At 37.0% G+C, this 26,911-nt stretch overlaps 1 protein-coding gene across 6 annotated transcripts; it reads left to right on the plus strand.

The window, feature by feature from the left end:
- Positions 1 to 26,333, plus strand: mybpha (myosin binding protein Ha). 6 transcript variants are annotated; one of them, XM_051880915.1, is made up of 15 exons: positions 321 to 461; positions 1,482 to 1,675; positions 1,847 to 1,888; positions 2,116 to 2,181; positions 3,708 to 3,839; positions 4,510 to 4,677; positions 12,698 to 12,786; positions 12,879 to 13,074; positions 13,247 to 13,386; positions 16,163 to 16,322; positions 18,743 to 18,912; positions 21,750 to 21,936; positions 22,198 to 22,246; positions 25,771 to 25,817; positions 26,057 to 26,333. In XM_051880915.1, exons 2-13 carry the CDS (start codon positions 1,663 to 1,665, stop codon positions 22,230 to 22,232), a joined length of 1,398 nt encoding a protein of 465 aa, XP_051736875.1. In that variant the 5' UTR covers positions 321 to 461; positions 1,482 to 1,662; the 3' UTR covers positions 22,233 to 22,246; positions 25,771 to 25,817; positions 26,057 to 26,333. The 6 variants fall into 6 exon arrangements, with proteins under 6 accessions (XP_051736872.1, XP_051736871.1, XP_051736874.1 ...); XM_051880912.1 differs by lacking the exon at positions 1,482 to 1,675 and having other exon boundaries at positions 1 to 461; positions 18,776 to 18,912; XM_051880911.1 differs by lacking the exon at positions 1,482 to 1,675 and having other exon boundaries at positions 2 to 461.
- The last annotated feature ends 578 nt before the right edge of the window (positions 26,334 to 26,911 follow it).

Consider the following 26,911-nt stretch of genomic DNA (forward strand, 5'->3'; position numbering starts at 1 on the left):
AATAAGAGTCAGAAATAATTTAACTCTAGGCACGAAAGCTACATGATACTGAGTTAAACAATTACTATGAATATCTTGAGTAATGAGGTGAGACCAGTTTAGGGTTGTTTCTGAGTTGATAAGAACAGATTTATCTCTGTACTGAAGGCTATTTAAAGAAGAGGAGGAGTCCCGAAGGTTCATACTCAGAGGTGGTATAAATTGAACGTCCCAATACATTGCCATCCCAAAGACCGGCAGTCCTGTTGAGTTTCTCCCAAGCATCATGCCAGCCAAACCAGCACCTATCAAAAAGTCAGCCAAGAAGGCTGCTGCCAAAGAGGAGAAGCCGGCAGAGCCGGCGCCTGTGCCCGAGGCTGCCCCCGCTGAGGTGCCTCCTGCTGAAGCTGCACCCGTAGAAGCTCCGGCTGAAGCGGCAGTGGCGGAATCTGCCCCCGCTGCAGAGGCACCTGCTCCTGAAGGTACTCATGCATAATTATTTTAACAGTTTATACCTAAATATGTGCCTAACCCTAACCACATCTCATTTAAAAGACAAATTCTTCAGACTATTGTAGTAACATTAACATTCATACTGTAAAACTGATATTCACGTTAACAGTTTTAATAATACTGTTTATCGACGTCTATCAGCTGTCTTGCAATGAAAGAATGAATGTATCATCAGTGCTGTGGAGGACTCACACACGCCCCCTACTGAACAACACGCACTACTTCCACTCACTTCACTAGGAACATGACTATGTTCTTTGCTAAACTGTATCATGGTAATTTGCCATAACATAGTTACTACAGTTATTGCTGCTACTGTAAAATTATAATAAATATAAATTAATAATATAATGATATAAAATGCAATACTTTATTTCTCATACCAAGTTACTAATGTTACTGTAGTAAAACTGATATTTTGGCAGTGACAAAGAGACTTTAAAAAGAGAATGTATTTTAAGGGAATCTAACTTGAGCTACAGAAAAAGTGAACTGTCACAAAACTAAATATTCTAATTATTATGTATATGTATGTATGATGTAGAAATTTTCCTGATATGTGTATAAACGGGTCCCTCAAAAGTAGATCAATTAAACATACTGTGTAGCACCTGTCGATCATTGGACTTTGTCTTGCAGAAGCATTCTAATTTATGACTACCTATCCACTAACGTGTACCTAATGTATTCTAACATTTATTTAACATGTAACACTAGACTCGGCCCCTGCTGCTCAGGGTTAGACTGCTGCCCCTTAAGATGGGACATAGGACAAAGGGTAATGCTATAAGAATAACACGGCTGATTATTACTACCCCTGTCAAATTTACTTCGCTTTTGCATAAGAGTACACATAGCATTTTTTAGTATCTCAATTGTAAATATTCATGTTCAGATCATGTTTCATTTTCTGTTTTCAAATTTTAAGTTGCATTAAGCCACATCTCAGGATAAAAACAAGCTCCCCTCACATGTTTTTTCTTCTTCAGTAAACTGGCCTGCTGAGTGCAAAAACCACTAATCAACAAACAATGTGTGTGGTGCAATCAAGGTTAGCTTGTGGTGGGAGAGTGTGTCTCACTGCGTGCTGAAATGGCTATGGCATGACTTTTCACCTGACTTTTCATTAACGTCATCAGTTGCTGCCAAGAAAGCTGATGTGACTGCTGCATGAGGGCAAGGTGTAAGTATATATATGCTGCAGTTCCTGTAGCAGAAGAAGGTGCTTTCCTGCAACTGTTGCTTCATGACGCCGAACTACCCAATAAATAAATAAATCCTGTTTATTCAAAACGGTATCTTGGTCTCCCCTGAGTGGCACTGCTCTAATGGAAGTCTAATGATTTACTATTAGGCCCTGCTGATGAAGCTGCTCCTACTAATGCTCCAGCTGAGGGTAAATAATTTTGCTTTTGTTATCATTTTTAACTTTTCAATTTCAGTTTGGATCCAGACACTTTGTAATTTAACTTGCACCCTTCAGAAAATGACAATTCATGAGGCTATAGTTCATTCTGAAATGTTTTGTGTTTTAGTTTTATCGACATATAGGCGGTAAAAACCATGGTGCATATGAATCGATATAATTCTGAATCTGAATAATCCTGCATATTTGATCATCAGCTGCTCCTGCTGAAGCTGCACCTGTAGAAGAGCCACCTAAACCACCAACACCACCTCCTCCAGCAGGTAACTTAATCCATTCATTTATCCAATCCATCCATCCATCCATATATCCAATCAACCCCATCCATCCACCCATTTATCCATCCAAATCATCCTTCCAATCCATCAATACATCCAATGAATCCACCCAATCCATCAATCCTCCTAATCCATCCACCCAATCCATCCATCCATCCATCCATCCATCCATCCAATACATTAAATCCATCCAAATCATCCTCCCAATCATCAATACATCCACCCAATCCATCCATCCATCCATCCATCCATCCATCCATCCACCCATCCATCCAATCCATTAAATCCATCCAATCCATCCACCCAATCCATCCATCCACCCATCCATCCAATCCATTAAATCCATCCAATCCATCCACCCAATCCATCCACCCACCTCATCCATCCATCCATCCATCACATTAAATCCATCCAAATCATCCTCCCAATCCATCAATCCTCCTCATCCATCCATCCATCCATCCAATACATTAAATCCATCCAAATCATCCTCCCAATCCATCAATACATCCAATCAATCCATCCAATCCATCCACCCAATCATCCATCCATCCATCCATCCATCCAATCCCTTAAATCTATCCAATCCATCAATCCACCTCATCCATCCATCCATCCATCCAATCAATCCATCAGTCCATCCATCCATCCATCCATCCATCCATCCATCCATCCAATCAATCTACCCAATTCATCATCCACCCATTTATCCATGAAATCAATCCACCTAATTCATCCATCCACCCAATCCATCCATCCTAATCTACCAAATTCATCCATCCACCCATTTATACATCACATCCATTCACCCAGTCCATCCACCCAATTTATCCAACCATCCATCCATCCAAACCATCCTCCCAATCCATCAATACATCCAATCAATCCATCCAATCCATCCACCCAATCCATCCATCCATCCATCCATCCATCCATCCAATCAATCTCATCATCTACCCAATCCATCCATCCACCCAATCCATCCATCCAATCCATTAAATCCATCCAGTCCATCCACCCAATCCATCAATCCACCTCATCCATCCATCCATCCATCCATCCATCCATCCATCCATCTATCCATCCATCCATCCATCCATCCATCCATCCATCCAGTCCATTAAAGCCATCCAATCCATCCACCCAATCCATCAATCCACCTCATCCATCCATCCATCCATCCATCCATCCATCCATCCATCCATCCATCCATCCTTCCATCCATCCATTCAATCCATCAGTCCATCCATCCATCCATCCATCCATCCATCCATCCAATCAATCTACCCAATTCATCATCCACCCAATTATCCATGAAATCAATCCACCTAATTCATCCATCCATCCAACCAATCCATCCATCCAATCATTTAATCTACCAAATTTATCCATCCACCTAATCTATCCATCCACCCAGTCCATCCACTCAATTTATCCAACCATCCATCCATCCATCCCTATAGAAATTCTGCAGTGAACTTATTGTTTTTATGTCTCTAATGAATGTGCAGTGCCCACGAGTGCCCCTCAGAGCCTCAGCGTGGATGATATCAATGATACCTCAGTTACTCTTAAGTGGAGATCCCCAGAGAGCATTGGCTCTGGACTGGATGGATACATTGTGGAATACTGCAAGGAAGGATGTACGTATATCCTCTCAGTATTGCTGATAAGCTCTTTAGATTAGGGGTAGTGTTACAATCATCATGCGTTCATCTTGAAATGTAACCATGTTGAACTATCAGATGTCACAAGAAAAGTGGGTTCTGTGGCAGTCTGCTATAGCACCTGTCTTTGAAATGTCACCACAGACTGATTTATGGCTAGCTCCTGTAAGTCTCCCTATTAGGTAGGGATGCTTTCAACCAACTGTCACCGTATCTGCACACCCCACATTTAGATATGTGGATCTATACTGACATCACTGCTAGTGTGTTTGGAAATTCATATTTGATCTTTATCTGGGTAGTTGACGCATAACACCCATGGGCTTTTTTTTTTTTTTTTTTTAATCAACATCAAGATTTATTTTTTTAAATTTTTTGTTGTACATGGAATATAGCATGTTGTGGCAACTTTCCAAAAGTATTCATGTCAAACAGTTAAATCTACCCCTAGTTTATATAAAGTTATATAAGTATTTAATAAATTATTTAATGGTTTTTTTTTTTTTTTTTTTGTAAAGTTGGGTACAATAATTATATATATATATATATATATATATATATATATATATATCATATAAATATATATATATCATATAAATATCATATAAATATATAAAAATCCTCTGTCCATTTTTACACTATACAGCTTCTGAATGGGTGGCTGCCAATACCGAACTCACCACGTCCAACCGGTTTGTCATCAATGGCCTGACAACCGGAGACCTACTTAACATTCGTGTGGTGGCCGTGAATGCCGGAGGACGCAGCGAGCCCGTCACCCTGCCTCAGCCCGTCCCCGTCCGTGAGATTGTGGGTGAGTGTCTATGCACCATTGGCATGTATAGGGGACAGATGAAAGTGACGAATCATCTCTGGTTACTTCACAAGGTCTGATTACTTCAAACACTGATTACTTCATAGTGTTATACATTTTCAGTGTATTCTCTGAGCCCTGGCTCATGTGGCTTACTGCCGAATCTCAGATGACAGTATGTGTTTCCCCACAGTGAGAGGAGCTGGTGAAAGTGCACAGCCTCAACCTTTAGCTACCTCTCTTGCCCTCAATGGATTCAACAGCTGTGGGTATATAAATCCCATTGGCTTGCGCCGACAAGAGCTTTCATTAGCATTTAAATTACAAACATAAAGACCTAAAGCTGTCAGTGCAATCTGAGCTCAGGACTGGGAAGCACAGTAAACACATATTGTATGTTATTCTCCTAAACTGAGCATAGTACTTGCATTATTGTGTATGTTTATAAGAATTTTTATCTAGCTAAAAGATTGTATGAACTTATTTCATTGCTGGTGTGATTTTCGTGACAGGTGCAGGGTCAAGAAGTGTTTATATTCAGGGCTTGGTTCTTTGGCTTTGCACTTGACCACTTTCATTGGTGGAGCTTGACCTTGACTCATCAGGCCAGATTTACTAACAGCCTGCGTCAGTGCAAACCCTCTTTTGGCGTTAAAAAAACTACTGTCAGGGTTTGCTACACAGTCAGTGTTGCCACTCAATTGTTGGCAATCAGTGGGAAGTCAGTGGTTTTCCCGTGGAATTGGGCTACTTTTAAGTTGTTTCCGTGGGTTGATTTTTTTTTTTTTTAGATTGTGGCCACACGCTAATTTGTCCTGTTTAGTAAATCTGGCCTATTGTGTTATTAATCCTTGCAAGTAAAACATGAATTCTTTGGTTATTATTATTATTATGTTGCCCATTATTTCCATTAAAGGAACACTCCACTTTTTTAAAAAATAGGCTCATTTTCCAACTCCCCTAGAGTTAAACAGTTGAGTTTTACCATTTTCGAATCCATTCAGCCGATCTCCGGGTCTGGCGGTACCACTTTTAGCATAGCTTAGCATAGTTCATTGAATCTGATTAGACCGTTAGCATCTCGCTCAAAAATGACCAAAGAGTTTTGATATTTTTCCTATTTAAAACTTGACTCTTCTGTAGTTACATTGTGTACTAAGACCGACGGAAAATGAAAAGTTGCGATTTTCTAGGATTCAATGAACTATGCTAAGCTATGCTAAAAGTGGTTCCGCCAGACCCGGAGATCGGCTGAATGGATTCGAAAACGATAAAACTCAACTGTTTAACTCTAGGGGAGTTGGAAAATGAGCCTATTTTCAAAAAAGGTAGAGTGTTCCTTTAAGGGTGATTATGTTAAAAGTTATAAACAAAATACTCTTTGATTATTTTTAAGAAGACCTGATCTAACATTATTAAATCCTCTGACAAAATCTAAAATAATTTTATAATAAATAGTATTATGCATAAATAATAAAGAGTAAACAGAATACATTTTTATATAAATGTTATTTAATGGATACGTATTGTTAATTATGTTCAAATTTTGTTAAATGTTTAATATAAATGTATTTTTTTACATATTTTATTATTTTATATTATTATATACAGGTGCTGGTCATATAATTAGAATATCGTGAAAAAGTTCATTTTTTTATTGTAAATTATTTAAAAAAATGAAACTTTCATATATTCTAGATTCCCTACATGTAAAGTAAAACATTTCAAAAGTTTTTTTTTTTTTTTTAAATTTGTTGATTAGAGCGTACAGCTAATGAAAGTCCAAAATCCAGTATCTCAAAATATTAGAATATTTACATTTGAGTTTCATTAAATGACCATCCCTACAGTATAAATTCCGGGTATCTCTTGTTCTTTGAAACCACACTAATGGGGAAGACTGCTGACTTGGCAATGGTCCAGGAGACAATCATTGACACCCTCCACAAAGAGAGTAAGTCACAGAAGGTCATTACTGAATGGGGGTGGCTGTTTACAGAGTGAAATATCAAAGCATATTAAATGCAAAGTTGACTGGAAGGAAAAAATTGGGTAGGCAAAGGTGCACAAGCAACAGGGATGACCGCAAGCTTGAGAATACTGTCAAGTAAAGCCGATTCAAACACTTGGGAGAGCTTCACAATGAGTAGAATGAAGCCGGAGTCAGCGCATCAAGAGTCACCACACTTAGACATCTTCAGGAAAAGGACTACCAAGCCACTTCTGAACCAGAGACAACGTCAGAAGCATCTTACCTGGGCTAAGGAGAAAAAGAACTGGACAGTGAACAGTGGTCGAAAATCCTCTTTTCAGATAAAAGTAAATTTTGCATTTCATGTTAAAAACATGGTCCCAGAGTCTGAAGGAAGACCGGAGAGGCACAGAATCCAAGCTGCTTGAAGTCTAGTGTGAAGTTTCTGAAGTCAATAATGATTTGGGGGGGCCGTGACGTCTGCTGGTGTTGGTCCATTGTGTTTTATCAAGTGCAAAGTCAATGCAGCCATCTTCCAGGAGATTTTGGAGCACTTTATGCTTCCATCTGCTGACAAGCTTTATGGAGATGCTGATTTCCTTTTCCAGCAGGACTTTAGCACCTGCCCACAGTGCAAAAACCACTTCCAAGTGGTTTGCTGACCATGATATTACTGTGCTTTATTGGCCAGCCAATATGCCTGACCTGAATCTATGGGATATTTTCAAGAGAAAGATGAGAAACAGTCGATCCAACAATATACAGATGATCTGAAGGCTCAATAGTGCCTCAGCAGTGCCACAGGCTGATCACTTCCATGCCACACTTCACTGATGCAGTAATTTGTGCTAGGAGCAAGTCATTTGCTGTAATATGTCCTGCCGATCAAGTATTGAGTGCACAAAAGAACATACTTTAAAATACTTGAACTTTACTGTTTTGCAAATCCATTTTTTGATTGATCTTAGGAAATATTCTAATATTTTGAAATACTGGATTTTGGACTTTCATGAGCTGTACGCTCTAATCATCAAAATTAAAAAAAAAAACTTTTGAAATGTTTTACTTTACATGTAGGGAATCTAGAATATATGAAAGTTTCATTTTTAAAAATAATTTATAATAAAAAAATGAACTTTTTGTTGATATTCTAATTATATGACCAGCACCTGTATATTATTACATGTTATTTACATAATATATTTTAGTGAAGTTTACATTTTCAAACAATTAAATCATTAAGAATAATTTGTAACAAGTGATGTGCTGGTTTACATTTTATAATATACAGTATATTATTATTCATACATAGTCAAGATAGTAAGTAAACAATCATTTAAAGGGATAGTTCACCCAAAAGTAAACATTCTGTCATCATTTACTCAACCCTTAAGTTGTTCCAAACCTGTATTAATGTCTTTTTTGTGCTGAACACAAAGCAAGATATTTTGAAGAATTTTGGTAACCAAACAGTTTCTGGTCTCCATTGACTTCCATAGTATTTTTTTCTTTTTTTCTTTACTATTTGGTTACCAACATTCTTCGAAATATTTTATTTTATGTTCAACTAGAGGGTGAGTAAATAATTACAGAATTTTCATTTTTGGGTGAACTGTCCCTTTAATTTAAGTTATCCCATTTAATTTATTGTTTAAGGCGAGACACCCCAGGTGAATAGGGTAAAAAAATTAACTAATAGATATCAACATACTACCGCAGCTGACTGATTACATTAAAAATTACAAACATTTTTTGTATTACAAGTTTTCTAAAATGTTATGTTTAAATATGCAAATGAGGCGTTATCTACTTAAATATGCACTCATTTGCATACATTTCTAGAACACAGATATGAATATTGGATGACGTCAGGTTCAAAATTCTCGTTTAATTTTTTGGACATATTAAATTCAAAGGTTTTTACAGAGGGAATTCCATAAATCAGAAAATACTATCAACAGCCAGAAAAAAAAAAAAAAATTTTCACCATTTTTTTAGGAATAAAATGTTGTATAAAATCAGGCAAATTATATATCAACAAATCCCTCTGTAAAAACCTTCAGAATATAGATAGGAATAAAACTGTAAAGTTTGGTGTATATAAGTTCTGCTGAAGTGGAGATTTCTGACTCAGAGCAGGAGAAAAAACTCATTTTGAGAAAATGGCCTTTAAAGATATTTACTGTAATTGAAATCTATAGACGCAAATAGATAAAGTGCTATAAAATATACACTTAAAAGTGTATTTTGGATGTTTTCTTTTCACCAGTCTGAAAAAAACACTTCATGAAAATCCAAAAAGTGCAAAATCTCAAAATTGACAGGTGCCTGAAAAAACAGTGTTTTTGCCTGTAGTGTCTCCCCTTAAAGGATCATTGTACTAAAAAGGTACAAGCTTTATAATTGTACTAAAATTAAAAACTTTAATATCAAACTGATTTTTACTGCTAATCTTAAAAAAAGTGGTCTGATATATAATAATTTTACTTTTATTTATGAAATGTGGAATTGCTCGGACAATTAGATATCAGTTATATCAAATCAGATAAGAGAGGACAACTGAGACAAATGTTCATGTTGAGGGGGGCAGTAAGAGTTTTACTAATCTGGTTCTCCAGGTTGACACAACCCCCTAGTGGCTGTTGTGTAGTGGCTTAATTCTGTGTGTTTTGAACTTTTATTTGTTTTTTAAATTACGTATGTTGGGCACTGAAATTCTATGACCATTTTAACCAAGCAAATACTTATTTACCTTTTATAAAAAAAAATGACCCAAATGAGATCCTGAAATCAACTGCTGTTATTGGGTCAAATAAGCCTGACTGAAGAGAGATATGCAGGCATGTTTGCTTGGAGAATCAAATGGAATTATCTGTTCATCCATTTGGTTTTAGCAGGTTAATGTTGTGGTGTGTGGCAGCGATTCAAGGCATCACACAGGATTGCATATCAGAACATGGGCTGCAAAAAGGGATCGAAGAAGCAGGATTAGGTTTTTCACATGTACAAGCACGGGCATTAGAGAAATTAGGTCGGGTATGGTAAAGTAAGCCGAAGGGGAGCTGAATGTGAACCTTCAAAGCCAACTGTGCAGTCAGTGCCACCTAAATCAAGCATTGTGTCAGCATGTCAGCTCAGAAATGTGTGTTGCCCCACAGGTGTCAATTGTTTCCTGTCATAATGACTGAACTTTGCTTTGGAGTCCTGGGAAGTAAGGATTAGAAGTCTGGTGGGCTAGATTTGGGAGGCCACCCTGCTGTAAAAACGTTTTCTGTATGGTTCTGTACGTTTTGTGGTCTGCCCCAACTCGCGCACATGATCCGTTCTGTGCTATCGTGTCTCTGGACCGGAGCAGACTGTATTCGCCTGACACTAACATAAAAGCAACTTAATTCGCCAATGGAAAGCATATTTACACTGTCTTAATCTTTTCCTATCCCCTATAGTGCACTATGTGCCATTCACCATGTAGAAAATAGTAAATGTGTGAACAAGTGACTGATTTTAGCCGCAGCTTCAGTGTCTGTTTATAATGTAGGGGGCGGGATGCTTTAGATTCTAGAGAGCATTTGATTGGACAGAAAATCTGATGAAAAGCTGAAGTCCGTGGTGATGTCATCAAAATCATTGATCCATATTGGCGGAAGTGAGAGACTGTAAGTTTTAAATGCTTATATCTTCTAAATGTGAATTTTGTCATTGTTTTGGAGCAAACTAGCTTACAGATAACAGTAAGGCTAACATATTCATACTAAAAGCCAAAAAACTTCAATTTTGATTTCATGGGGGACTTAAAAAATATTAAGTAAATAAACTTCATGTATAATTGAAAAGTTGACAATTCCAAGTTACACTGACAAGTAAAAGAAAATATGTTCACTTTTTATTTTAAGTTGGACTAACTTAATCTTATTAAATTGCTATTACTTAAAAATGTCAATTTACTTAACTTAAAGCTAACAAGTTTATCTTAGTTCTGTCTACTTAAATTGAAGTAACCACAACATATTGCATGTGTACTTATACATGACACTTAGTGACTGATTTGATGTGACTGATCTCATTTTATTAATTTCTTTAAAAGTCAACACGTTCAAAACATGTTTATTCCTCTACTTCCATAAACTGCACACAAAAAACTCTTCTCTGAGAATTGATAATGTTTTGATATCATACACTCATAGTTCATATATGTATATCCATCTATTCAGTTCAGACATTTAGTTCACTTCTGCTATGAAAATGTGTATGTCTCACTTTTGTTGCCACTTCTCCAAAATTTAAGACATGCTTTTCTTTTTAATTTCCGTCTGAATTTCCGTTCCTGTCTTATGTCAAATGTCGCATGAGCTCGTTTTCTTGCTTGGAATCAAAATATAAAGAATATTAGTATAAGGTCTAGATATGATAAAAATGCTTATTTGGCTCTTTCTGCTTCTAGAGTGTTAAAACCACAATGTTTACAAGGGGCCAGAGCTGATTCTTAGAAAGGATATTTTTGACAAGATTGATTACCAGTTCCTCATTTAATCTGAACATAAATATATAAAGTGTTTGCAAAGTTATTATAGGGCTGCTCTTTATTGCTCTTGGATCTCGCTCATAACACTAAGGGCCCTTTTTCTTTCGCTCGTTTTACTCTCATGGCAATATTATTTTACTCAGAGATATTTCCCCAGTTTCACAGACAAGGCTTAAGCTAGTCTCAGACTAAAATGCATATTTGAGCTGTTTTATCTGAAAGCAACTTGCACTGACATGTCTTAAAATATATCACTGCCATTGTCTCAAGATGAGCACACCAGTAATGTTTTTTTTTTTGTTTTTTTTTTAAGCTACTTAAATGTCCTTATTTAACTAAAGCCTAGTCCTGGCTTAATCTAAGCCCTGTCTGTGAAATCAGCCCTGTCCTGTCTTAATTTTGACCACCACTTCATATTGAACATTTTTTTTTATTATTTGCATTATCTCATAACATTATTTATGCCATTGTAATTGCATTCATGCCACCTCTGAGCAGCATTAAACAGTCTGTAAATACATCTAGATGTAGCTTCTGCCACTGCAGTGCAAATATGGCTTTTGTTAATGATGATTTCATTTGATTTAGTTTAATTTATTGCTTTTTTTATTATATTAATGTAATTTTAAGAATTTGACATAAAACATGACATATATTTAATAGGGTTAGAACAACTCTGCCTTTATAAAGGTAAAAAATGCACCTGAAAATCAACTTAAGTAGGAAAATATTGTCTCTTTATGGAAAAGGTGTGACTGCAGTCTAAGTGGAAGAGAGGGGGTACAACACTAGTTTTGGAACATAAGTTTTGGAACCACTGGTATATAGAGGGAGAAAGTCAATAATTTCACAAACAGACATCCATGAGACTCATTTTTGGGTTTTGGCTTAGAAAAATATGCCATCCCTGCAGCACTCTATATGAGTGCACATGCACATGTACGCTTGTATTATGCTGATGAAGACATTTACAACACGCACAGTAAACCTTAGCGTACACATAAAACTGAAGCATGCTTTGAGCTTAATATTGTGGACCAGTACTACATTTTTTTTTCAGGATAAATTTAGTTATAATTATTATTTATTATTTTTTTTGTTGTTGTTTTGAACATCATCCATTCACATGAAATGTAGTGTAGAAATAGAGCACACAGTGATGAGGATGAGACTGGCCTGTAATATGAAGGCTGTTGACCTGCAGACGGTCAGACATTCCTCATAGATCTATTTCTGGATGCATTCCAGTGACCCAAGACACGCTGCCATGGACTCGCTCTCCAATATACAGTACAGCAAGAACAAACCTGCTGAAATGAAGTTAATCGTTACCTCATTTAAATAATTGTGTAAGCATTAAATCTGTTTTATAACACATATATCTATTGCCATTTTCAAGTTCAGATACTGTTAACACTGTTTGTGCATTTCAAAATAAGACCATTTAAATCTAAAACAGCTCACATGAGACCTTTTTAATCCCCCAATTAAATACATGCACTCTCTTGTATTGTTATTTCTTTCAGATCGGCCCAAGATCCGCATGCCCCGTGCCCTGAGGTCAAGACACGTCAAGCATGTTGGCGAACAGATCAATCTTGTTATCCCATTCTGTGTAAGTTCAGACTTTTATACCTATATCTATGTCAAACAGAGCTGCGCTTCCATTGTAGGCTCTAAAATGTTCCATAATTCTTCATTTTGTAGGGCAAACCTAAACCTGTGATATCTTGGACCAAGGATGGCCAGCCTTTGGATACGAAGAAGGTAAATATCCGCAACAGTGACAAGGATAGCATCCTGTTTATCCGCAAGTCTGAGAGAGATGACTCTGGCCGCTATGAGATGACCGTGAAGGTCGACAGCTTCGAGGACAAGGCTACCCTCGTAATTCAGATTGTCGGTGAGATGTGCTATGATCATTTCAGCGCCCTTCTTACACCTTGTCTATTTCAGTCCCCCTTGCATTTTCATTCTTAGTCCATTCCTTGACACCTCTGTTTACTGAGTAAGACCTCACAGTGTAAAATGATCCATACTATGGAGGCTAAATCATTTTTAATGGTTGTGTGTAGATCTGCCCGGTCCTCCTGCATCTGTCAAGCTAGTCGACTCTTGGGGCTTCAATGCAGCTTTGGAATGGACCCCTCCCAAAGACAATGGCAACACTGAGATCACTGGATACACCATTCAGAAGGCTGACAAGAAAACTGGAGTAAGTAACTCATTATTGGCACATTAATGGAGTCAGTAATGTAAAAACTATGTGTCAGCACATTGTGTATTAGTTCCGCATTCAGAAAACTGAACTACGCCCTTCTCTTTTTTTAATCTAAGGAACAGTGTTACTTGGTGTGAGAAAAATTGCACGTTTAATAAACTGTTATCTAACGTAAAATGAACATAACATGAAATGTGGCTAGTTTTAATCACAGATGTCTGCAGTCCTGCAGTTCTGGCCTGTCCCACATCAGAGGTCTTGACCTTGTGTCAAACAATTCAAATGACATAATTTTATATATTTTTAATTTAATTATATACAAATTTATTACTTATATATAACTAAAATACATGTTATACTGAATGTATTATAATTACCAAAAATTAAATATTTAACAGTATAAATATTTAAAATAAAATAAAATAAAATAAACACTGTTGGTGCGTAGGCACCTATTGTATCCATTAGCGTTCTTAATATTTTTTCCATTCTTCTTCTTCTTCCGCTCTTGAGTCTATGGCAGCCCATAGAACCGATTGCGGGAAAGTTATGAAATTTGGCAAACAGATAGAAGACAGTCTGAAATTTTCACGAAAATTTAAACCAGATCATCTTCAGACCATGCTGACGAAAAGTTATGGAATTCAACTCGATTTGTTAAAACGTTTTTAAATAACGCACAAATGAATTTTTTGTAGCACTTTGCGAAAATAGACATAAGGCTGTATCTCCTCAACACTTTATCCAAACTTGGTTCATGCCATCACAAGCGTGACTTGAGGTAACATGCTTCAGTGCAGTGCCACCAACTGGCCCGAAGATACAAAAAATGGCTATGTTTGATATGATATCCAATTTTTCCATATCGGCCATTTTGGCCATCGGCTATGTTGAATTTTGTACTAAAATGCTGTATTTTATGAACACATTAGTGTATTGTTACGAAACTCAGTATGGGTCATCGGCACGATGCCCTGATGGAGCCTGAGAAGTTTCAAGCCAGTGCCATCTAGTGGTAAAATCAAATATTCAAATGCTTATAACTCTGGTTGGGGTCGACTTATTTTCACGGAAGTCATCTCCTTAGACTCCCGAATCCTTGCAGAGTCCAACGATACCAAACATGCTAGGTTTTGCCTCATGGTTTGTGCAATGAGGTGATTGAGCATTAAAACAGCTTTCACCAATATCTTCAAAACCATTAGTCTGATCGAGACGAAACCACAGTAAGAAATTCGGATACATAGGTTGTTGGCTATACGCTAATAGCCAAATGTCAAAATATTGATAATAAGGGGCAAAAAATGCAAACAAAGTTGTCCATAGGTCATTTTTTTGTTCTCATAGATATAAATGTCTATAACTCCAAAATGAAATGAGATATTTTCACCAAATTTGACACACACATGTATGGGCTCACTCTAAAGACACATAAAAAATGATGGGATTGTGCCTCTTGGTGGCGCTATAATAGAACAAAACATGAAATTGCCATTTACTACAATACAGTAATATGATACATTACGAAACTCGGTATGTGCCATCGGCACCATGCCCTGAAGATACTCAAAAGGTTTCGAGACAGCACCACCTTGTTTTCAAATGTTATAATGAAATTTTAAAAAATGCTAATAGCTTTTGATTAATTTAACCTATTGTCATGGGACTGGTCTTAATAGATTTCTTGGGTCATGCCGAGATCATAGATACCAATGTTGCCATAACTGGCCAAGCTCGCTGTCTGCCATTTTGGTTTTCTTTAAAAACTCCTCTTAGACTGTTAGTCCGATTTTCACCAAATTTGAGTCAGATCACCTTCAGCCAGGAAAAAGTTATGGATTTTGTGTTGATAGACAAAATTGTTTTTGTATAGCGCAGCAACAAATTTGAGGCATGATGCCTAAATGATTCTGAAGCTGTACCTCTGTGCAAACTATGCATGTTTCATTGTCACAGCATAAGTTTGGTCACAGAGACACCTATTGGTCGGCTGTGATAAACCTTTGAATCAAATTTCTAATTATTTATTGGTTTTGATAGAAGGGTTGCATAGAAAATACAAGCCACCAAAATCAGCTCATATAATATTGAGTTTGACCTGATAAAGTTTGAAGTCAACATTTTGAAAATGTGTATTAAGCAACTTCTGGCAGATGTGTTCTTGCTCTGATAGCCTAAACCACATCCATCACACTTACCACAGGGATAACTGATAGCGAGCAGTGAATGCTCTAAGTATGTTTTTTCTCTCTCTCTTTTTTAAGTAGCATGTATGCCGTCATACTTAAGCAAGGCTTAATTTAGCTTCCTGTCAAGTAAGTAAATCTAAACGAAGAGTCTTGAGACTCTGTATATGGACATTACGCATCTATCTATAAGCTTGTATCTGGGTGTTCGAGGCATGAGTCAGATGACTTCTTGGCGGGAGATGATCAGTTTGGGAAGGTGTAAAGTGCTGACAGATAGAGAGAGAGCTCCATGATGACATCTCATAACTCTCACTGTCATGATGCGAATCATGATACTAAACAGCTAGCCTGATGTGAATACAAGATGTCTAGAGAACATACAGTACAAAATAACTTAATCTAAAGACACTTTAGCCAAAGCCACTGTGTCTTGTCGATATTTAACACTGTAATGCAAATCACTTTGTTTATGATTTATTTATTGGATGGAACCCACAGGGAAATATTTTCAGGCTTGTTCTCAATTTAGTGATAGTCTACATAATGTCCTGTCATACTAAGTGTATTACTGTCTTTGGCAGGAGTGGTTCACGGTTCTCGAGCACTTCCACAGGCTGAACGCTACCGTCTCGGACCTTGTGATGGGAAACGTATACACCTTCAGAGTTTTTGCCGAAAACAAGGTTGGAAGGAGTGAGACTGCTGCTGTAACAAAAGATGCTGCTCATATTCAGAAAACAGGTGAGGTCTCAACATGTTATTGTTTTATCCCTACGGCACTTCAAACGTTTCCCATTAAGTTAACTTGGTTTCTGAGGAAAAGTAAATGAAAACAATAATTCATACATTACATGGCTTGAATGTGGTACAATTACTAAAGTATGGCCTTCAGTAGCTTATTGCTGGCAGCAGAAGGATAAAATACACCCATGTTCAATGAACACGAAGTTCTGTCATGAAACTCTAGATTGCGCAGACTGATAGGTCATTAAAGGGTTAGTTCAATTTAAAATGTAAATTACCCCAAGACTTACTCACCCTCAAGCCATCCTAGGTGTATATGACTTTCTTCTTTCTGATGAACACAATCAGAGATATATTAATAAATATCCTGATGCATCCAAGCTTTATAATGGCAGTGAATGGGACCAACGAGTTTGAAGCTCAAGAAAGTGCATCCATCCATCATAAATGTACTTCACACGGCTCCGGGGGGTTAATAAAGGCCTTCTGAAGTGAAACGATGCATTTGTGTAAGAAAAATATCCATATTTAACAAGTTATAAAGAAAAATTTATAGCTTCAGCCAGACCGCCTTCTGTATTCAACTTAGGAATAAAGTGTAACGTCTCTCGCAGTTCAAAATGCTTATGCTACGTCCTATGCCTTTTCGTTTTCCCAGCTGACGCGACATCAGTTACGCTTTCTTCATAAGTTGAATATGGAAGGCCATAACTATAAAAGCATTTTGTAAGCACAAGGCCACAGTCTTTGCTGTCTTTGTTGCATATAAATGCAATCAACCTCTTTTCCCCTTTAATCAGTGGTCTCTAACTCTGCTCCTGGAGAGCCACTGTCCTGCAGAGTTTAACTCCAACCCTATTTAAACACACTTGATCCAGTTAATCAAAGCATGTTCAGGATTACTAAGCTGTGTTCGAAATCACCCCCTATCCCCTCATTCATTATTCTCTACATTAGTCCACTAATATAGTCCACTTGAAGGAGTGAATGAAAACGAGTGAGCAAATTCAGACACAAGTGTGCTTTTGCATAGTTTGTTCTTGCTGTTTAATAATCATTTAAAACTTAGCGAACTGGCGGCTCCAGTAGTAAGATGAAAACATTTATCTTGATCTCTGTCAGGACACTAGCATGTATAAACCTTAATTAAACAATTTAACAATCAATTGAAAAGTAATTTATACCTGCATGATATTACGTTGTAGCCACACTGGATCAGTGGTTTGGAAAATGGATGGATGGATGGATGATTCAACTGCGGGCGCCATCTTCTGGTCAGACACGGGAATTCATTCTGCACTACTCTCACAGTGCATTATGGGTATTCTCTAGCCGTTGAGCAAATATCGGTTGCATACTTGTCATTGCAGGTGCATTATGGGATTGAATGAATGCCGCTATGGTTTCGGACACCACTACAAATGGCTGTCCCCTCAAATAGTGCCCTCTTTAAGGGTATAGGGGGACGATTTCAGGACGCAGCCCTAGAAACTTCCAGCAGGTGAGTTAGAGCTAGTTGGGGCTAAACTCTGCAGGACAGTGGCCCTCCAGGAGCTGAGTTAGAGACCACCTGCCTTAAATCAAGTTCTGCTTCTGTAGGGCCTCCTTCCAGCAGAGCTTAGATCCAGCCCTAATTAAACACACCTGAACCAGCAAATCAAAGACTGTCTGAAATCCTCTCCTCTTCCCTTGTTTAGTTTAGTATACACTTTCGATAGTCGATATTTCGACAGTCAACTTTAGACATTCTACTGTCTGTTAGAGAGCATGATAATAATGTGTTAGCAGATATTAAGCAAACAGTCTACTAATACTCTAATGACTGCTAGTTGACATGTAGTTACCTATAGTCAATATAATGTCTAAAGTGGACTATTAAAATAAAGTATTAGGCCTACCATAAGGTGCACTATTAGAAGGGACTACCATATGTAAAGGTGTCCGAAACCATAATGGACATAATGCACTCATGCACAACCAATGTACAGTTAAAAGCTAGCTGGTAAAGAATGCACAAGCACTGAGCATTATGCCGAATTAACACCCTCATCTTGCTTTCATCTCCTTCAAATGGACTATTAGGGAATAGTGAATGAGGGTATAGGGGTGATATTGGATACAGCCATGGTCAATCTTAAGGATCACTAGAAACTTCCAGGCAGGTGGTGGCCCTCCAGGAGCAGGAGTGGACACCCATGTCTTAAATTCATAGGTGCTACAGCCATAAACATTCAGACGGACATCTTTTGCTGCAACTTGCATTGAACCCCTTCTATGGAACATGTCCGATTAGGGTTTCTACAGGGCTCCATTTAGCCAACTAGGAACCCACCAACTAGTGGATTTTAAAACCTGTAGTTTTGCACATCCATAGACCTAATGCCATGTAACAGCTATACCCTCCGCACAACTGTCAGTCCCGGCTGAGGTTGTTGTCCCCTGTCCTGTAGGTATTGTCTACAAACCACCAGAGTACAAGGAGCACGATTTCAGCGAGGCTCCCAAGTTCACAGCTCCCCTCAGCGACAGAGCTGCCACTGTGGGCTACACCACTAAACTACTGTGTGCAGTCCGAGGCAGTCCAAAGGTATGGATGATCTCTCTTCCACTGATTTGGTATAGTCCTCCTTGTTCTTCTTCCACATTTTCTATTGTGGTCAATGTGCCATCCAGTAGCTACATGTTTGGAGCCAGAAATTAGCTGATGTGTTGCCACAAATATACTTCTGAAAGAGTATCATTGTAATTCAAACAACAGCTGTTAATAATCCAATGATGGTATCAACATATCCAAATGTCCTTGGGTTCAAGCTCAATAAATAGCTTAATTATACCCATAGCTGTAGTCATAAGGTACAAAAAGCACAGTGCTGTTGGTCATTCTTGCTGACCACTAAAGCCAGCTGGTAGACAGTCATGTGGGGACTGTGTTAGCTTGTCATTCCCAAGGAGGGGGACGTAGAATCAAGTTTCGAGAACAGCTGAGATGGATGCAAAATCTGGGCTGAATGCAGATCCTGACGAGGCAGTCTTCTAGGACACTCCAAAATTCTTGTTCATTAAAGCTCACAGTGATGAGGCCTCATGTCTATTTTGTGCTAACAAAGTTCCAGAGATGCCCAGGGTGTCTTGGGCATGTTGGATGCAATTGGAAATGTAAAACCTTCAAAGCCACAATAGAACATAATGTGTTTCATAGAAGAACACAGTAATGGCTTCCTCGATAGTATATGGTATTTACAACATGCTCCAAGCAATACAATTACACTCTGTTCAGAGTTTTCCTGTAAGTAAAACTTTATTTAAAAGCATTTAAGTAATTCACAGGGGGGAAAACAGAAATAAGACAATAAAATGAAATACAAAATGAAATGCAAAAAAAAAAAAAAAAAAAAGTAGATCAAGGAAAAATCCTATGTGTTTTGAGAGACTTTTTAAAAGTGCATAGTGAGTCGATTGCTTGTAGGTTGTCAGGAAAAGAGTTTCATAACTTTCATAGAGTTTCACCAATTTTTAGTCGTGTTTTTGGTACAACCAACTAGTTACTATTGGATGTTCGGAGTGATCTTGCATGAGGATATTTATTCAACATATTAGAAAGGTATATTGCACAGTACCATGAAGCACCATGAAGACATTTGAGTGTCTGAGTTTCGGAGTAATGTGATTTATCATTTTAGAGCGAGTTAGCATTCATGCAGCTGCATTCTGAACTTTTTGTAAGTGTTTAATTGAGCTCTTTGGTAACTCAGCAAAAGCGCTATTGCATTGGTCAAGTCTAGATGTAACAAATAGATGAACAACTTTCTCATTGTCAGAAGAGGAGAGAATATCATGTAGTCAGGGATTAGTGAATTTTATATAAAGACTGTGACATTCAAAAACCCTTGCTCCAGACTGGCATGACGGGGCCCAATTTCTGTTTGGCACCAAACCAGTTCCAGGGTGTCTCTGGCTTTTTGCATGAAGTTGGAAATCTAAAACCTTTAAAGCCACAGGAGAACATCATGATGTACGTCATAGAAGGATGCCATAGACTCTTTTCCACCATCGTTGTGAAACTGCGCTGCTCCATGTTTATCCGGGCCAGTTGACATGGTTAAACTTTCTTTTTCCACTTTGGTGCTACAAAATCAGGATACATGATACACAAGAGTTGGTGAAAGTGTGATAATGTACAATAACTAAACACTGGAGTACACTCATGTACTGGAAATGCACTTGGAACTGTTCCTCATCTTGCTCTGAACTATTTGGCCCAGTGGTGCTTCATGGTAATTGCTTCCTCAACAGGATTGTTATGTTAGCTTCTTTTTCCCCTTGAAAATGTTTTCATAAGTCAGAGTAATGATGCTCATACTTTTCTCCAGATTTATTAATTCATCCTGGACAGTCTTATTTGTCATTGACCCCTTAATACAATTTGTTAAAGTCTTTGAAGAACACATGCTCCTTTTTTGTGACAATATAAGATCAGCACAGATTAATCAGATGTTCGATTAGCAAGATCCCTGCTACGATCTGTTGTGCATTGCCATATCTGCTAACTGAATCTATATCTATGTATGACATCAATTGTCCTCAAAAGCACAGCTAGCATAGTTATATGATTCAGCTTGGCTACTGTAACTCCTTCATTATTTCCTGTAAAGCTTTAGCATTAGCCTGAATGAGGACCAACTAGCTTTTAACTGTTCAAATCAAACTGCTCAAAGTGATTGTTTTTTTTTTTTTTTTTTTTTTTTTTTCATTACTCAGACAAGGTTTCACTGGAGATACACATTAGCATGTTTAATTCATAAAGGAGTGTATGTTAAGACCTCACCTCCATCTTCCCTAAAAGCACCTCTGCATTAACCATTCTGTGCTAGCATCTTGATGTCTGAAGAAATTTAGCATCTTGTGGACGCAATCTGTGTGTTCAACCGAAGGTATTAGATCCCAGAGGATCTAATCTTTTCTGGAAAGTTACCCCTGGAGCAGTGGGACATCAGTTAGCATCATAAGGTTACAGTATGTGCTAACAGAATGCTGAAATGCTTCTGTAAATATGACCCATGCGGTGCAGCTGAACAACGAGTGGGCAGAAATTCAGGGACTGAGACGTGTGACATTTTATATAAGAACCATGACACCTCTAAGTGTGTGTGAGGGATGAAATTAATGAGATTACGGGAGCATTAGCACTGGAGTTGGGAATAGCTTCAGTTACACCAGTTCACAGCATTACTGTGGGTTATTAAATGCCTCTCAGTTTGTCATCCATGTATTAATTACACCTTATTAAAATTGATTTTATTTAATTGAAAGAGTGTTTAAACGGTAATGTGTTAAACATATTTGTGAAATGGTCCAGTTGGATGGGTGACTTGCTGATGTTGGTTGTTGCTACGTCAGTTGAAATGACATGTATTTTGTCTGCAGCCTAAGATCGAGTGGCTGAAGAATCAGATGCTCATAGGGGATGATCCCAAATACAGGCAGATCAACAACCAGGGAGTGTGCTCGCTTGAAATCCGCAAACCATCCAGCTTTGATGGTGGCGTCTATACTTGCAGGGCCAAGAATGCCCTTGGTGAGGCTACAGTTGCCTGTAGGCTGGAGGTCAAACGTAAGTACAGGATCGTTTGCTCTTTGCCTGACACGCTAATGCTACAAGGTGCATTTTCAGCTGATTATAGTGTCATTGATCCTTTAAGGTGTTTATCCAGGGGAGGAATGGCAAGCAAGCATCTTTTTTTTTTTTTTTTTTTTTTGTTTTTTGTGCTGACTATGATTAATTTGAGTTATTTTAAAGCATGTATTAATGTATGGGTGTTCGTACTGGATGGGATCAGAGATATATTGACAATTTTCTTTTCTCTTTTACCAGAGGTGACCATCCAAGATGAAAAAGATAGGAAATAAGATGACGTGCACAGGTCAGTAATTAAAAAATGGTTTAAATTGAAATACAAAAAATCTAAAAAAAAAAAAAAAAAAAAAAAAAAAATTGAAATACAATGAATGTGCACATATGTGTTTGGGTAATTTAATAATATATAAATGAATTAATACTAAATAAAAAATAATAAAAAATAAAATATATTATTATTATTGTTATTAATATTATTGCAGTAATTATGGTCACACTGCAAAAACACCTTGATCCTAAAAACATCAACTACTTGATTTGTCCACCATGGACATGCAGGTACACTCTGTAAGATAACTCTGAAAAGCTGATGTGCATCAAAAGCATGTCTGTTATGTAGCAACTTGGTTTTTAAAGGGTCTGTAAATCCTGTTGAATGCACACTATGCCACCAGGAAGGTTTTGCCATTTCACCACTCAGATCTTTGAAAGACATGCAGCATCAGCTTTAAATGGCAGTTCAAATGGCAGTTTTTTGGGGGTGTTTTTTGGCTTTAGACTTGGTTCATTTGCAACACGCAACTACATCAAACTCACACATCTAATGTCACACATAAAATTCTTTGATTGAGAAAAAAACTGACGAAACATTATTGTAGACATCTGTTTGTACACTTTGTGCGTCTAACATGCCTATCAGGGAGTGTCTGTCATGTTATGACAGCTGTTTCCCCTGTGAAACTCCCATACATGGAGGAGCCTGCAAACTGTGAGAATGTAGCTGCTCTCACTTATGAGGCCAGAGTGACTGTTAGTGGCTGTGTGGGCTAAAAATGAAACTGTGGCTTGGCAGAGAGCAGAGAACAGAAAGCAGCACACCACCCATAACTTCCAACAGTAGGCCACACACTGCCGGACTACACCTAGTGACTATTTACACTAACTGAAAATAGCATATTTTCTTAGCAATATATGCTATTTATACTAAGTGAAAACAACAATATATTCTATTTACACTAAGTAAAAATAGTAGCATTTTCTTAGAGATACGCTGTTTACACTAGGTGAAAATAGTGATAGATCTATTTACACCATGTAAAAGTATTAGTTCTTTGCAATAAGAGTAAATAGTAATTAGATGCTGTCTATACTTTATATTGGCAGATACTATTTGCACCTCAGTATTTTTGTACATTAACAGGATGCAATATCATAGAGTGTAATGGATGCTGCCTTATTGGGAGAATAAAAACCCTCCCTACACCTTCCCCTAAACCTACCCAATAAACACTTTTAATATTATTAAACACTTGTTCGCAGTTTATTTCCACTTTTGGAACATTATGTTAATTTTTATTGAAAATAAATGCGAGCTTGGCAAAAGGTGGATTCTAACCTGCATCGATTGCGTTAAAAGCCAGGTCTGCAAGCCTTACTCGCTACGGCCACACCACTGAAGACATTGAATTCCATGTGTCTTTTTTAAAACTTGAGTGGCCCAACCAGACTTTGGTGGGCGGAGCTAGTGTAAATAGTGTTTGCCAACAAGGGACGCTATTTGCACTTAGTGTAAATAGACACTCTATAAAGTTTTACCATCTTAATGTCACCATGAAATCAAAATGAACAATTCACAATTATGGAATATCGCAGTATTTATTATAGATGATATATCTGTGCATATTGTTTATTATTATTATTATTATTTTTTATTTTTGTAATTCATGTGCCCTCTATTTGACCCCATGCAATGTTTTATGCCTCTAAACATATGATTGACATTATTTTTTTTTTTTTGCTTCATATTTAATGACTTTTTGTCATTTAATGGGGACAACTGAGTAAACATAAATTTTTCATGATGACATGTTTTCAGTGTCCTATACACATTTTGTTGCATCGGTGATCTTTGGGGTCAATTTGACCCCAGGCTTATTTATGTGTATAAAACATATTAGAAATATAAAAATTTTACACATATTTGTTTTGGATAATACTGAGGTCATTATAAAATGCAATTTTATAATCTTCAAACAACTTCCATCTGCTTTAGGGCCCTAACCTATCATAACCATACCTGTAGGTATTGTGAGAAACATTGTCATCAGTGGTGGGGAATCATAATTCTCATGAGAACTTAGAAGAGGAGAACCCTAATTTTGAGGCATCTTCCTCAGATGAGAATGTTGACTCTCCTGTTGTCTCTCAAGCACAAGGAGGTACATAACCTTTCAAAAATGGCAATTTATTATGGTCCCGCTCCCTAACTTTAACGATAGGGTAAAGCCGTAGCCAAAAGTTTTGGCAGTTCTCTGCAGTGGGTCGTCATCTCAGAAACCCTCATTAGATGAACTGCTTGTTAAATGTTGTGTTTTGCAAAGTTTGCTTTGTTTGCATTGTTTCTGAATTATTTTGCAGAGTGATCAGATACATTTTACATACAGTATTTGCAAAATGCTTTATTTGCCAAAAAAAAAAAAGGGAACTTCAGTGTTTTTGGCCCTGGTAAAAAGTGACCAGCTAGCATCATTTCACTAATCACATCAGCACATGGGAAATTGTGAACAAGTTCTAGTCAGGAGAAAGAAGAAGTGCTTCCAAATTGTGTTCTTGTGCCATCAATGGTTAAAACATTAATGGTTAAAGACATGCAGCCATCATCGCTTTGTATAACTGGAGGGTTAATCAAAATATGGACATTTCTTCTCTTTTCTGATTATGTGTTTACTGGTGCAAGGGCAAGGCAACCTGTCACTCACATGAGACCCACCAATAGCAAACCACAACCATTTAACCATCCAATTACAGTCGAGCTCAACAGTTTACATACCCATTACAAAAGTTTACATACTCATTGCAGAATCTGCAAAAATGTTAATTTTTAACAAAATTAGAATTAAAATTGCATTTTTTTATTTTTTTTTATTTAGTAGCCTACTGTCCTGAATAAACTATTTCACATAATGGCACACAGTATTAAGAATCAAGGGTATGTAAACTTTTGAACGGGGTCATTTTTATAAATTCTGCTTCTTTTTTTCTTTCTTTTTTTTTTTCTTTCTCCGTCTTGTGGACTTTATGTAACCATCTGTTATGTGAAATAGTTTATTCAGAACAGTACTAAATAAAAAATAACATGCAATTCTCATGATCCTTCTTATTTTGTTAAAATGATAAAAAATTTTGCAGATTCTGCAAGGGGTATGTAAACTTTTGAGCTCAATTGTAATTCCCCATGGATGAAATCAGGTCCTGTCCTACATTTTTTTTGTTCGAGAAGCCATTTCGCTCATCATAAGATACACGTCACAATATGGAAGAAAATACTATCACAACTTACATTTCATGCCCATTTTTAAAGATGCATAGAACAAAGTTTCACAACATATGTGTTAAAACTGCATAGTAGGTAACAGCTTTCCTTCCAAAAATTTGCAATTTAAATCTCCCAGCATGCCAAAATTATCAATTTGTAATTACAAACTGAAATACCAATTAGATTTTCCAGTGCTAGTTACAGTGGATTTTGAGAATGGAAGAAATACTTGTAAATAATGACGTAATGATCTCAAATCATTCTGTCTTTTGCAGTTCTCTTGTTGAGGAGCAGCAGGACACAACACTATAGAATAACAATGGTGAGCAAAGCTACAATATATATATATATATATATATATATATATATATATATATATATATATATATATACACACACAAACACTATATATATACAAATACATGATATGACTCAGTGACTGGCAGTACTGTTTTAGTCCCACACCTATTCAGTTTATGTGGTGTAGTTTAACAAATGTATTCTGGGTAATGGGGTTTCCTGGTATCTGACACACTTTCTTCTCTCTTTTTCCTGTTGTAGATGTTTACAGTGGTGCAGGAGGATGAGCTGATGTGTGCACAATAATAGAGGCTCAGACTCGCTTCTGTGATTAATATGTTCAACAAAATACAAGAAACATTGGATAGATTCCTCTTTTGTTTAAAAGCAAAACCTGTTAGTAAGGGATAAAACAAGAATTTTTAGTTTTATATTTCTTGCATGTATTTCAAGTGTCACTCTAGTTGTCTGTACCCGTTTATTCCTGATGAAATCCCTTGTTGTAATTGAGAGTGTTTCCAATAAAACAATAAACCCATTTATCTTATTGCAAAAATATATAATAATCTACAAATGATAATTAAAATATATTGTGCCTTTTTATTATCTTATTGGATGTAGTTGAAAAAAAAAAAAAAAAAAAACAAAACCTATTCTTTGTGAAATTCTATGTCAAATTTTATTCAAACGAGGTGTCTAAAACAGGACCCAGGTTCGCACGGGTGCTGTTGTCATTAGTCTTTTTCTGATAAAACAACATGATGGTTGATTTAATATATTTAAATATATGACTTGTGGTCTTATCTGCCAGTTCAAAGGTTTTAAATAGACTTAACAAGCTTTAACTGGTACTCTGCAAATACACACCAATGAAACCAGTTACTAACAACACTAGTGACACGATTCACCATTAGTCAGAGCCTACTAATAGTGTGCTGTTTTAGCTGTTGCTGATGTTATGATATATCAAAAACATTCTAAACTATTACTCTGTCCCTAATTTAAAAACAGTGGAGCATTAGTTCTGGTTATAATTGTCACGGGTGGTGGCTGTATATAAAGCGCACAATGATAAAGATACTGAAACAGATCATTAATCTAATAAACAAACCAACA

The sequence above is a fragment of the Ctenopharyngodon idella genome, chromosome 22 (assembly GCF_019924925.1).
Source record: "Ctenopharyngodon idella isolate HZGC_01 chromosome 22, HZGC01, whole genome shotgun sequence".
Lineage (NCBI taxonomy): Eukaryota > Metazoa > Chordata > Actinopteri > Cypriniformes > Xenocyprididae > Ctenopharyngodon > Ctenopharyngodon idella.